Source organism: Volvox carteri, assembly GCF_000143455.1.
Source record: "Volvox carteri f. nagariensis unplaced genomic scaffold VOLCAscaffold_57, whole genome shotgun sequence".
NCBI classification, from domain to species: Eukaryota; Viridiplantae; Chlorophyta; class Chlorophyceae; order Chlamydomonadales; family Volvocaceae; genus Volvox; species Volvox carteri.
In genome coordinates, this window is record NW_003307600.1 from 506283 (window position 1) to 520462 (window position 14180).

The 14180-nt window shown below is 56.9% G+C and overlaps 2 protein-coding genes across 2 annotated transcripts; one reads left to right on the forward strand and one right to left on the reverse strand.

Annotated features, from left to right (window-relative positions):
• Positions 1-54: 54 nt before the first annotated feature.
• VOLCADRAFT_107065 (uncharacterized protein) lies at positions 55-8170 on the forward strand (the record flags this gene model as incomplete). The annotated part of the gene is made up of 14 exons (XM_002956032.1): positions 55-87; positions 169-272; positions 737-905; positions 1403-1572; positions 2277-2451; positions 3024-3077; positions 3613-3807; positions 4353-5048; positions 5510-5614; positions 5776-5954; positions 6362-6479; positions 6735-6896; positions 7250-7429; positions 7637-8170. The coding sequence occupies 14 exons, from the start codon at positions 55-57 to the stop codon at positions 7793-7795; spliced, it is 2499 nt and encodes an 832-aa protein (XP_002956078.1). The 3' UTR covers positions 7796-8170.
• Positions 8171-9164: 994 nt separating this feature from the next.
• On the reverse strand, positions 9165-13796 carry VOLCADRAFT_97053 (uncharacterized protein; the record flags this gene model as incomplete). The annotated part of the gene is made up of 6 exons (XM_002956088.1): positions 9165-9181; positions 9270-10074; positions 10543-12270; positions 12615-12920; positions 13206-13349; positions 13794-13796. The coding sequence occupies 6 exons, from the start codon at positions 13794-13796 to the stop codon at positions 9165-9167; spliced, it is 3003 nt and encodes a 1000-aa protein (XP_002956134.1).
• Positions 13797-14180: the final 384 nt, after the last annotated feature.

Genomic DNA, 14180 nt, shown 5'->3' on the forward strand with positions numbered 1-14180 from the left:
CACACTTTGTTGCCTCCGGCCATTTTAGCATAGAGAGCAGGCACCATGAGGATTATGATAAAGGGTGGTGTTTGGAAGAATACGGAGGTGAGCATTCGCTCGCTGGCAAAAGGTTGTAGGCGGCTTGGCGAGACCTGCAATTTGACGCAATGTTGCCCGCGACACCAGGATGAGATTCTTAAAGCGGCGGTTATGAAGTATGGACTCAATCAATGGGCGCGTATATCGTCGCTGCTGGTCCGGAAGTCAGCTAAGCAATGCAAAGCCCGATGGTGAGTTCATGGACGCCATGCTGAGTTACACGAGCAACTTAAGTTCCTGTTGGCGTCATATGCTCTACGAGGGCCGAGCTCCCCCCTAGACGGGGTTGTGGGGGTCTGGTTTGAGGGTGCGGTCACTGGCAAGTCCCACCGGCGAACCTGGGCTTGGCAGAGGGGTTGATTTGGCTGCGCACCTTGGCCCTAATAGGCAGCTCTCTTTCCTTCCCCCTCTTTTGGGCCCTGCCTTTGCACCGTGGCGTTTCCCTTGTACCTCTTCTGGATCCCTCTTGGCGCCACCATCTCGGCCTCCCGCCACGGGATCCTTCATTCGCCTCCCGGGCCTCCGGGCAACAGCACCTCTTTTTATCGGGGGCTGCATTCCCCGGATTTGCAGGGCTTATTGGCTTATTGGGTTTAAGGCCTTTGTACCTGAGCTTCCATCCACCATTTTTTCTTTGCATCCCGCTTCCAAACAGGTACGAGTGGCTGGATCCTTCCATCAAGAAGACGGAATGGACTCGCGAAGAGGACGAGAAGCTGCTGCATCTGGCCAAGCTGATGCCCTGCCAGTGGCGCACCATTGCGCCAATCGTGGGCCGCACCCCGGCACAATGCCTTGATCGGTACGAGAGGCTGCTGGACCAGGTGCGAGCGAGGAACAGGGTTGGGCAGGGATGAGGGAAAAGGCACAAGCGAATGCAGGCGTTAACCGAGCATGCACACGATGGGGTTGGGTTGGGCAGATTTGGGATTTGCAGGGCAGGGTTGGGATTTGCGACACGGGAGGTAGGGAAGGAGGGTATGAGACGTATGTGGGCATGGGTTGGCTTGTGTGGGGCCGGTGGAGGACAGGTTGGGCTGAGGCTGCTATAGCAGTTGTAATCGAAACTATTTGGGCAATATGTACGGGTTTCAGTGGTTCGGGGGAGGAGTATTGCTAACGCAGATGGTCAGGGGAAAGACAGGTTTGGCTTTCTAGCTGATGTAGCAGCAGATGGTCCACAGTCGCCTTTATCGGGAAACCCGATGCTGCAGAGCTGCCCCTCGGCAGGGTAAGCAGTTTTTTTGCCGCTTTGAAGTGGCTGAGCATGTACAGCCGACACGCATAGCCACTGGTTACGCCTTTTCGTGTGTGGTAACAGGCCGTCGCGAAGGACGTCAACTATGACCCCCGCGATGACCCCCGGCGGCTGCGGCCCGGTGAGATCGACCCCAATCCGGAGTCCAAGCCCGCCCGGCCGGACGCGGTGGACATGGATGAGGACGAGAAGGAGATGCTCAGCGAGGCCAGGGCTCGTCTGGCCAACACACGGTGAGTGCATGACGGATCGGCAGAGACCCACATCGTCGCATGCAGAGCAGAGGCCTGAGTGGTTGGTGCCCGCCGTCGGGGTCGTACCTCAAGAGACGGAAGGACCCAGGTCCGTTGTTCCTTCCTTACCTGGCCTGCTTTCCCGCCCCGCCCCAACCCACCCCTTCTCCCCTGCCTATCGCGTATCGGCTTCCCGCTCTCAGGTCTCTCCCGTATCTAGCCCGTAGGCAGCCAGCTGATCCGTAGTGCATGTATGTTGTTACAGGGTGGTATAGCTTCACCAGCGGCCCCTTTCCCGAGGCAGTTCCCTGCTCTCCCCTGCGAGAGGGGCACCCTAATCCATTCACCTCATCCGACTTCAGAGTGTATTCGTTGGGTTAAGCAACTCACCACCAGCATCCAACCAAATCTAGCGGATCAACGGCGCCTTGACTTAGTTCCTGGTCAGCTCGCAAGTTGATATAATCACGTCCTACACCGTCCACAAGATGGGGGGCCACCTCTTAATTCAACACCCCTCAAACACCCGAGGGGTCGGCAGCCGAATTTGAACCCGGACACTCCGGGAGTAGAAGTCAGGCCTTAACCTCTGCCAGCCGCCCGCCTGCCGCATGTATGTATTTCACTTCCCTCTCCGTGACCTGTCACCCACCCGCTACCCGCACTGCTCCGGTGCAACCCTGTGTCCTTCCCCCCTTGCGCAGTGGTAAGAAGGCCAAGCGTAAGGCCCGTGAGAAGCAGCTGGAGGAGGCCCGCCGCCTGGCGCAGTTGCAGAAGAAACGCGAGCTGAAGGCGGCGGGTATTGAGGTCCGTGGACGCTTCAAAAACGCGCGTGCCGTCGACTACAATGCCGAGGTACCGTTCGAGCTCAAGCCGCAGGTGGGTGGTGGTGGACTCAGAAGGCGCCTGTGGAAGGGCTTCCTTCCCTTCCAGAATTGCGGACTGCGCAGGGGACGGGGAATTGGAGGGATGAGAAAGGGAAGCGGGCGTTTCGAAGTAGAATGATGATAGTAGATGATAGCAGTCCGAAGCAAGGTAAAGGTGAGGGCAGGAGGAGGTTGGAAATAGGGATGGGGAAAAGGGCCGGGGAGGGCCTTGCACAATGGTGCACTTTGTAAGGGGCTCCGGTCGGTGGTGTTCACAGCATACAGCAGCTGAGAATACCCGCGCGTTCCTGCGGTTGTGCCAGCAACGTATCTCACGCCTTTCTTGTGCCATACACACCACACCACACTACATGACCACGGGCTATGCTGTGCTGTGCGGCTTGTCTCTGGCCAGCGCGTGATGGTCACCTGCATGTCCTCCCTGTACCATTAGCCCGTTTCACAGCGCTGCGTGCCGTACGTCAATTCTCTGGCGGTCTATGCGCCATGTATTCTTTCCTCCTTGACGCCCGGACTCGTCTTCCCACTCCTGACGCTGCGCCTCTTCCATTGCTGCGCTCCCAGGCTGGCTTTTACAGCACTGAGGAGGAGGAGCAAGTCACCCGCAGCATGCAGCAGGTGGGGCAGGGGGGCGGCGGCTGGATGTGGGTAGGGGGTGCGGCGGCGCAGCAGCCGCTGCGTGTCATTTGAATGTGCTGTGCTTGTTATGGTGGTCGGGCTGGTGAGCTGGTGAGGTACAGAGGGTTCGCGGATTTGGGGTGTTCGACGGGCGGTCCCTTTTCCGCTTCTCCTCGTTCGTCCTCCGCGCTGTCCTTGCCCACTTTGCCAACTCTGATCGCCTCTCCGTGAAACCTGAACCCCACCGCCACAACCTCCAACCCCCTTAGTTTCCCTTAACCTTACCCCGAATGCAACGCATGCAACCCATCAATAACATCATACCCCTGTTACCCATCCCCATGCGCACACGCGCACACGCCCACCCGCCCCGGGATCGCTGGGTGCTTTGCACGTCTGTTGCTTTACGCAGCTGAAATCCTTACGTCCTTTCCATGTCGCTTATTTCCTTGCTTTTTGGAAGTCGCTATCAGTCCCTACCATGTCTCTACCATGACGCTCATTTCATTACTCCGACGGACGCCCGGCACTCCAGGAGTTCCGTCCAGTGACTGTGGAGGAGCTGGAGGGCCGTCGCCGCAAGGACATCGAGGAGGCGCTCATCAAAAAGGACATCAAGCGTCAGAAGCTTAATGAGATGCACGACGCGCCAGGGGCGGTGGCGCAGGCCATGGGGCTGGACCAGCAAGGCGCACGGAGGAGGGGCAAGCTCATGCTGCCGGCGCCACAGGTGGGGGTGCCCTAGGGCGGGCGGGCACGCGATGATGGTGGGAAAAGGGAAAAAGGAGTGGAGGGAAATGCGGTGGAGGGCGGGAGGTAAGCTGCAGGGAGCTGTTAGGTGCTAGCTGGATTGGGTCAGCTGGTCGGGTTAGGTGGCTGGTAATAGGTGCAGAATTGCTGGAAATGTGGCCGGCTGGGATAAAGAGGGGCATTATCGGATTGGCTGGGTGGGAGATTTGAAGGGACCTTCATGGCCTAGGTCGGGACTCCCTATACAGACATGCACACTAACATGATGCCAACAACGTAAGAAATGCACGACGTGCAAAACAGATATACGCACGGAAGGACGTAATGCACCATGTCTTTCGCTTGCCAAGGAAACACCGCGCAACATGAGTTCGCTGGTCGTCCTTCTCGTTGTGTGAACATACAGAATGGACACTTTGGCGGTGCCTCAACACATGTGTCGGATTACACGCCATGTACTGTTAACCTCGCCGCCACTACCATCAGTATAGGAACGCCGCTTCCCGTGGGCCTGGTCAAATGCAGGTCAGTGAGGCCGAGCTGGAGCAAATCGCAAGGCTTGGAGTAGACGGCGCCCTCGAGGCTTCTGTGCAGGAGGGAGCCGGCGGCGACGCCACTCGTACATTGCTGGGGCAGTACGGCCAGACGCCGCGGCTGGGGCCCGGCGCCACGCCAATGCGCACGCCGCGCACTGGCGCCGCCGGTGGTGGCGATCGCATTATGGCAGAGGCCGCAGCACTGGCTCGGTTACAGGGCATGGGCACGGTTCTGGAGGGAGGCGATACCGGCGTGGACGTGGCGTCAATGGATTTTGCTGGCGTGACGCCGCGCCATGTAGTGGCGGCGACGCCGAACCCTCTTGCAGCGATGGCGACGCCGTCGGTGCGTGGCGGCGCTGCTGCCGGAGGCGGCGGCGCCACCGGTGCGCGTATCGTACCGGCGATAGCGGGCGCTGCCGCCACGCCATCCGTGGCGGGAACACCGCTGCGCGGCGGCGGCAGCTCCGCCGTCCCTGGCGCCACGCCGCTGCTGCCTGTCATCCGTGATGAGCTGGGTCTGAACGAGGCGGATGTGATGGCGGCGGCGATGGAGATGTCTGGAGGTAATAAGCGTGCGGCGGCGGCGCGGCAGGCGGCGGTGCGCGGGGAGCTGCGGGACCGGCTGGCGGGACTTCCGGCGCCACAGAATGAGTACGCGTTTGAGGTGCCGGAGGTGGAGCAGGTAGGGAGAGGGGCGTGGCGACATGCGAGGCCGTAGGATGGATTACATGAGCTGGGAGGAGAGCGCCCGGCCGGAAGGTCGCAAGGTCGTAGGAAAGAAGGGAGTGCAAAGTGAGGATGACGAGCCATACGAAAGCCTGGAGGAGGACGGGTTGGGGGACGCGAGGAATTTGTAGGTACGATGGCGGGCCGTTTAGCGGCGTCGTCTTGGGACGTAGGGTTGGACAGGTGGATCCTGCTAGCATTATGACACGGCTGAGTGGGGAAGGAAGATTCTCCAGTCCCGCGCATGTCTTGGTGTGGAAGCGGTGAAGGAAAAGAAATACGGGCGGCCTTGCATCATTTGGGACCCATCCCTGCATGCACTTGTTCGTTCTGCCATGTATTCTTTTGCTCCTCACGCCCCAGCCTCTCCGTTCCTCGATTTTCTCAGACCCCGCTCCCCGTCATTCCTAATCTCAGGAAGCACCCGCGGAGGAGATGGAGGAGGACCTGGCGGATGCGCGGGCACGTAAAGCCCGCGAGGAAGAGGAGCGGCGCCGACTGGAGGAGCTCAAGAAGTCTAAGGTACGTCTGCAGCAGTTGATCCACCATCTTGCCCAATCCTCCTGGGTTGGTATCCGGTGGCTGTGAATTAGTGTCTTCTGTTTTCAGAAGCGTTGGCGGTTCAATTCCCTGTTCCCGCTCTCTTCTCTTGCGTTGACGGATTCTTGCACCCTTGCTTGCAGGCGGTTCAGCGGCAGCTGCCGCGACCACTGTCCGTGGACTCCCTGCCGGGTCCCAAGGTGGCTGCGAGTGCCGGGGTTGCGGCGGGTGGTCTGCGGGAGCGGGCGGAGGAGCTGGTCGCGGCGGAAATGGCGGCGCTGCTCACACACGACGCTAACAAGTACCCGGTGAAGGACAGCAGGTGGGGTTTGGGGCGGATGGTTGGGGGTGGGTGGCCGCCCGGCGGGCAGACGGACGGATGGACGGCGGTCTCCTTGCAAGGAACATGTTTGGGTAGGATGTCAGGCATGTGCACACGTGGACAGGTTTGGGGCTTGGAGCTCCAAGAGGTCCAAGTACATTTGCTCGAGGATTTTCGTTGGTAGAGATTGGGATAAGCAGATGGGGGCGCGGGGGTGTGTTTGTGGCTGGCGGTTGGGGAGGGGAGCAAACCTGGAAAGAGAGGGACAGCGAAGGGGCCGTGTGTAGAGTGTTGACAAAGAGCTTCCAAAGCTTTCGTTTTGACCGACCTGCAAAGGACCTTGTTACTGAAAGGATCTTGATTGTGATCCACTGAAGGGCGTCTCACCGCACCGTACTGCATTCCAGGGCCGACACCAAGAAGAAGTCCACCGGTCCAGCCTCCCGCCCCGCCGGGCCCTCGGGGCCCCTGGAGGAGTTTGACCTGCAGGAGCTCAAGGCAGCTGACGAACTGGTGCAGCGGGAGGTACGCTTTGGGGGCATGTGGCAGCCGCCGCACTTGCACCTGTGTGTACGCCTGTGCCTCCATTACGATGTCTGCATTATCCAGTGGAAGAGCTTTTAAGGTTTAACATAGTCAACATGGAATCGAGTTAACCTCTGCCGTTGATGGGGGTCCCTTGTCGTCATTAATGGATGAGTAACTTAATATGTTCACATATAGCCGACCTAACCGTCCGCACAATGTCCACCTCATTTTACTTGTGCACCGGGGGCCCAGGTTGCCTTCCTGCGCAAGGCCTGGGACCACACAGCCCTGCCCCCCTCGGACTACCTGGACGTCTGGCTGGCAGTGCACCGGGACCTCATCTACCTGCCCTCCCGCCAGCGCTATGAGCGAGCTGCCTCTGCAACGAATGTGGATCGAATCGAGTCCATCAAGGTGCATTTTTAGGGCGTTCCATCTCTGCAATACATTTTTTCTTATAAGGTGTATCGCAACGTCCTCAGCGTCCTCAGGCATGAGATAGCACACAAGGAAGGACTGTCTGGACCTACTGGCCGAACACTTACACAACCAACCGTCCCTTGGCAAGTCAAGTGAAGCGGAGTGAGGTTCTCCAAGTAGCTTGCGTCCCCTACTCCTACTCATGGCCCTGCCCGGCATATCGCGGCAAGGATGTTGACCTGCAGTTCATGTTTGATTCTTGATTCACAGCTTTCGGCCTGCCTGCTGCACCCCATTCCTCATCCGCGTTGCGTCTCTGATTCCTGCCCCCGCTTTTTCATACCTAGTGCGAGTTCGAGTTTGTACGAGGGGACATGGAGCGCGAGGCGCGCAAGGCCGCCAAGTTGGAAGCCAAACTGGGTTTGCTGCTGACAGGACTGCAGCGGCGGCATGGAGAGTTGTCCGGTCGGATTGGGGAGCTGTGGGGTCAGGTCCGAGATGCAGCACAGGAGCTGGCGTGTTTTAAGGTTCGTGAGGCAGGAGGACGGGGGTGTTAATGATTGAGGTACGGCAATGCGATGATATCGAGGCCCATTGCTACTTTTTAGTTTCTGGCTATCGTATCGCCGCATTTCACGGTACTTTGTTTTTGCTACTTTTCCGTGGCACTTTTCGTCATTAAACCCTGTCCCCGGGTCCCCGCCACGATACCCCCACCCCGCCATTCGCGTCAGGCCCTACATGAGAGGGAGCTGCACGCTGCCCCCGAGCGCCTGGAGGCCCTTGGGGAACTATTGTCAGCAGCTCAGCGGCGGGAGGTGGAACTGCAGGAGCGCTATAAGGCCCTCACCCGCCGGATGGAGGACCTGACAGAGGCACTTGCCAGGACTTGAATGCGGAACAGGGTGGGAGACGGGGCCATAGCTGAGTCATGATGAGCAGGTAGCGCAGAGGGGGTGAGTGTTGGCAAGGAGGGTGGCTGCGATGGATTTGGTTTTGTGCATTGCACGGGGCCGAGCCAGGAACAGCGCAATCACCATATAGTTCAGGTGAGTCTACGCGGATTCGAGGTTAGCGTTTTCCTGGCTGGCTGTTTGTGTGGAACTGCCCTCCTAATGCGGATTGAGGGCAGGCACTCAAGGGTGGCGTAGGCGGTGCTGCAGTATTTGCGAGAGCGGTGCCTAAAAATACTGATGCGCTCGGCGATCAATCTGTTGGCTAACCTAATTCCATCGATGAGGCTGTTTGTCTGTAATCTTTCGGATATGCAGAGTGCAAATGTGCCGGTATGTGTTGCAGTACGCCTATGCCGAAAGATGTTTATGCCAAGGACACTGTAGAGCTTACAGTGGGTCAGATTCCCAAAGTTTGGATAACTCTCCCCCGCGGGTATGCCTGCATGACCCATTCGTCCCCACATAATACACTCAAAAACATCCCGCTATACGCTCAAGTTAAGCAGTCTTCCATTTCATTTCTACACTATACACCACTGGCACAGAACCAGGAATTACGCCTTAATAGCAAAGCCGCGTTGTGAGCTTTTATTACTGTACTGTATGGTCCACTGTGCAATGGCCTCTGTACATCGCTGCGAGGGGTTTCGCAGACGAAGTCTCTATACAATTATGAGAACACCATAAATGTATGAACCATATATAATAGAAAAGCAAAGGAAAGACGAGTGGCAATCGCATCACCACGCACACTGCACGGGCAGGGCCGTCATGCTTTCCGGCAATGGCACGCACACCTGCGCACATCGCTTGCGTAAAAGCAATCGACTCTCTGCAGCGGTAGACCAACGCTGCATAATGCTCGCCTTTCGAGCGTAAAAATCAAACACTATTAATAAAAAATAACGCATCTAGGAAAGCTGTACGGAGGGCGCCGGATAAAGAGCCTGCGCCCTTCTGCACCTGCGATCACATGCATCTAGAGCTCGGCCAGCCTGCCCCAAAAGTCCATGCAACAATGAAAAAATGCGATGGCGAACGGCAACACCCTGTCCACGCGAACAGAACGCCATGCCCAAGACAACGCACTAACAAATGACCTAGGTTGCCGACCCTTACGTGGCTATATGCCACTAAATTGGTGGTAACGTGCTTTCTGTCGTCCGTGATGAGCAGGTCGAAGGAAGAGCTAATGGCGGCTGGATTGGGAGAGATTCATCGCTCGGGAGCTCCGGCGATACTGACTCGCTGCCATTGCTATTGCGGCTGGCGGGGCCATTAACAGGTCCGCTTTCTGTGCCCATGCTTACTTTGGAGCCGGGCCTGTGCCAGAAAATTGCAGGAACAACGTCCAACGGGCTTGCCACCTTACCACGTGCACTGCACGGGCGCCCCGACTCGTTGCTCCCACCGGAGGCGGGAGCCGACTGCAAGGGGCCTTGGTGCACCGGACCCGCCGATTCTGTCTCTGGCGGTTGTCTGGCCTTGCCGGAGCCGTGCGGGCCATCAGACAAGTCACATCGTGCAGTCGAACCAACACAAGCTGTGCCAGTGGCACTGGCGCCGCCATCGGACGAGAGGACTTCTTGTTTCTGGACCAGAGCTTTTTCGTCCGAGAACCAACGTAATGGAGGAGGGAAGGGTAGGAAGGGTGGAGCAGGGTTTCGGGTACCACCCTCAAGGCCTAACATGCTTAAAACATCACCTCCACTCTTACGGCGCCAGCGCCCTGGCTCTGGAAAGTCCTTCGGGTTGTAGCACGTGCAGCCGCAGGAGTTGCCAACTGGCATGTCCTCCAAGTTCTTAAGAATCAGTAGCGTGCTAAGCCCCGCCAGCCATGCCAGAAGGCCACAGCCCGTAGCACAAATCCATACCGCCAGCAGCTTGGTGCCCACGCCACAGCATACCCACGACGTGACAGCACGGTAATGCGCAATTGCGACAGACGGGCTGCTCATTGCCACCAACTCAGCAAGCTGCGCATGGATGTTGGCCGCCACGCCGCTGAGACCAACCAGCATACTACCTAGCGCGTACTGCACAGTGCCAAACCTGGTGGGCCAGGGTGTGGAGGAGTTCACAGCTGAGCCGATGTCAGTGGGGCCCAGTAGCAACGGCTCGAGGATTTCCGTGTGAAGGAGGTTGGCAGCTGCGGCCAGGCGCACCGTATCACCCAGGCCAGTGGTCCGGAGCACCGATGTCAAAGTGCTAACACCCTGCGGCCATGGGGATTAATAACAGGATGGAAGATTGTTGTAGGGCAACACAATCGTATCATAATGGGATGCTGCACATGTAGGATATTTAGATGGAGTCAGGCAAATCTATGTATGCAGCAGCGCCATAATAAACAGAGAGAGAGCTGTACGCACAGGTGGCGATATCGCGTAGTTTCCAATTTCTTGGTAACAGTCTTTGAAGCCTTCTTTAAACCGAGCTGCACTGTGCGTGTAGATGCAGGAAAGCCAGTCCATACAAGGTCTAGACAAATCAAGTAGGAAAAGAAATAGAGACCGACAGCCGGAGTCTTATTTTATCCTTACGGCCCATATTCCTATTCATCATCTTAGTCAAAGCACCTTGGGCCCTGGTTTTAGAATTCTCTAATAGACGGTATGTTTTCTAGTCCCCTTGTCAACTTGCACACAGCCAGTTGCCACATCCTGTCCCTCAGTCCGTCATACCTGAAGGTAATAACGGGCCAGCGGAAACAGCGATGATGAGGGCGAGACCGCGTCCAATACGAGCGAGTCGATGTTGGCACACGCATCATGCGATATTACCATGCCAGCTGCTGCCGCCCAGGCGCCTGCTAGCACTGACCCCAACAGCACTACATGTATCCCCAGGCCAACCGCAATTCCCGCTGGAAAGTTGAAATAAAGCGCCAGGCCCAGCAGCAGGCATGTTGCGATGAGAAGGCTGTACACTGTGACGGCGGTAGAGTAAAAAAGGTTGGAGTAACGCAGAACGGTATCACTGTGCAGCGCCGCAAAAGCGCCGTCCAGACGCCGTACGAGTTCCTGTCTAAGGAGTTCTGTTGCGTTGGGACCAGCAGTGGACACTTGGTGTAGCCGACGACGGCGTCCTGTTAACGGTGGGGCTGACGGCGGCTGCAGAGGCAGCGGCGGCATATCGGGCATCGACTTGCCCAGTGCATTATCAAGCAGGTCATTGACGCCAGCGACGCCATTTGACACAATGTCGGCAACCAGCTGCATAGACTGCTGGAGTGGCTGCAGGAAGGCTGACGGCTGCGGCCCTGGCATTGGGGACGAGTAAAGGATACTACTGGGCGGTGACAGCGACGGCTGCGGCATTGTGCTGCCATTACTATATCCGGACGACAACAGGATCGTCTCCGCCTTGTTGAGGGTTGTTAGGACAAACTCCAGGCCTGCCATAACATCGTTCAGGGCTCCCAGACCAACACCTTTGTCGGTAAGCCACTGTGTGAGATCAGACATGTTGCCCATTATGGATAACAGACGGTCATTCATAGACATCCCAAGGGTGGCGTCAGTGCCGTCCGGAGTGAAATCAGCTGCAAAAGCCGTATTGTTAGCAATGCCTCTCAACCAGACGGAGTCACCCGACAAGCTTAATCCAGCCATGGCGCTAGCGTTACTGAAGGCGGGCTTGGCAACATTGACGGCTGTGCGCAGGGAGCCGTACAAGATATCCGATGGCAAGCTGACGTAGGCCGACAGCGTGGCCTGCACGCCGTCGGCGGGCTGCTGTAGCGCCGCCAGAGCTCCGCGCAGATTCGACAGGTGCACCAGGATCGGCTGAATGTCAGGCAGCTTGCTGACGTTTCTGTCCTCATATGTCAACATCGTCTGTACATAGCCGCACAGCGCCTTCCATTCAGTGCCGTTCATGGTCTCAAAAGGACTGAGCAGGTGCGTCGCCCACCGCGGTACGGCGGCCAGACGTGACGGTAGTCCAATCGTACCATTGCCAGCGCTAGTCCCCCGCCCCGCCATCGCAGCTGTTGTCGCCGCTGTGGTTGCGGGGTCGACACGATACAGTAGCTCTATAGCGTTTGCCATGGTGGTGAATGTGTCAATAGCGCTACGCTCCAAGGTAGTGTTGAAACGAAAAATGGAAGAATCATAGCTGGTTAGCTGCTGCAATAACGACAGTGTGCATGACCGACCCGTTGCGGTTAGCTGCTGATCCTGGGGCAGTGCCTGGCCGGTCAGGTATACGTTATCAAGTGCATCCAAGGAAAGTTCAAGAACGTTGACTGAGTCTACTGTAGCCTGCGCGGCTTCGACAAACGCCTGCATCGCGGCACCAAGACGATTGTACAGGAGGCTATTCGCCGCGGCGTCCAGGGTCTGCACGCTCGCGGACATCATATCGAGGGCGGAGATCCAGCGGGACAGGTTCATGGCGGACTGGGCTGCCTGAAGGTGACAAGGCAGAGGAGGTACGGCGACAGAGATGTACGGCAATAAAGCATGGTTGCACCAATTTGCGGGGTTCATGTTGAAAGGAACAAAGCACAGCCTTGGTTGGCGAGTTTGAGTTATGCTGAAAACGTCACGTGAAGAGGGTCATTGCCCAAGTCGGCCACACAAAACTGCAACCAGGGTCCGGACGCCCTTACTTAAATTTCCCTCAGGCTTCAATTTCTAAAGAATTTGCATGAGGAATATAAATTGTGGACCGCACAAGGCGCAGCGTGCAACGATGCAGAGGGCAAGAGGAAGATGGGACGCCGCATTGTGCCCTCAACCAAATGTCTTACCTGCAACTCTCTGACCCGGAGATCGCTGACGCCCAGAGCCAGTCGGGTCGCTGGTAACGCCATCACGGCATTCTCGCACGCTGTCACTGTACTGTTAATTTCTGCCAGCAAATCTTGGATACCCATCACAACCTTTGCTGACGGCGTGGCTCCGCAGGGTGCTGGAGCCATTGTGGCGTTGACCAGCTCTGCTGCTGCTACAAGTGTTGGAACCATACTGGTATTGAGCACAGATGCGACTCTTCCTATCTGATCAAGCTTAACGTCTGACAACTCCAGTCCAGAGTCCAACAGTGTTGACGTGCACTGTGGACAAAGATGCAGGTTGTGAGCGAGTTTTGGGAGTTGGGCTGCCCCATATGCTGAACACACTCAATGGTGCGGGCGTGTGCGAGAAACCGCCTCAACCCCTATGAATGGATGGGCCATTGTGCTTGGGACTTGGAGCTGTGCGGCTGTGCATAAAGCAATAATCACAGCTGGTTGCCCGTATCCACAAGCTGTAGCGTGAAGAGCGCGCCTATTCAATGCATTGTTAGGCGGTCTGTGGTGCCCGGGCCCACAGAAGAGGTAAAACCAAAAGGACCGCACCTGAAAATCCTGGACCAAGGAGCTGTTCGTCGTCTCCAGCTGTATCGCCATCAGCACATCGGCCAAGGCTGACCGCAGACTTTGCGCAGAACCCAGCAAACCGTCTGAGACCTTCAACAGAGATAACCCGTAGGAGGACGCTGCCTCCACGCGCGCCGCCAAGTCGTCAGCTTGTAAAGAAGGTCGCGGTAAAGTAACGAGGCCGCTTATGGCAAGGATTACACAGCCAACAGCAAAGAACGTGAAACAAATCTGCACCGGACGGACGGGTGTTTCGATTCCCCACCCTCTCTCCAAAGCGCGGAAGTGCCACTGCGCGCATCATTTTGTACTATTACCTTGTGACCAAAAAGCCAAGGATCATGCATTATTGCCCACGATATTACACTCGTGCGTCGACGAGAGCGCGTGTTGGGATTGCAAAGCATCGAACGGCATAAACGTATCCCACTTCGCAGGCGCCTGCATATGCATCAGAGAGGCTTTGAATCGGTTGTTGCGGAGCTCGCGTTTTCCAAAGGAAGCATACAACAAGGGCAAATTTTAAATGCTGTGACAGACGCTTTGAAACTTCTGACTCGGACTCACCATAGAGCGAAAAAAAGAAATAGCAAGACCACAATTCCAATAAACGCTATGTTGATAGCTGTTGCTGACAAGAGGGTCGCCTTTGTATAGGATTTGTACTGAGCACTGGACCACCCCACTGGATCGAAGCCAGGAGTTGCGGGCCGCGGAAGAAAGGGTAGCTTCTGCGAACGCCAGAACACATACGGCGCTTGCGTAAGGGAGCGGCTGCTTACAGTGGAGTGCAATTTTGCAAAAGAATTTTGAACGAAGAGCAGTGGCAATCCCAAAGTTTCCATTCACAACGTATTGCGCTACATGACGTAGATATCGAACCTTCCATAGAGCAGAAGGGCAACTCTCCTCGGAAAGCCCCATGGCGGTCTTTGTCACAACCCCCCAAACCAG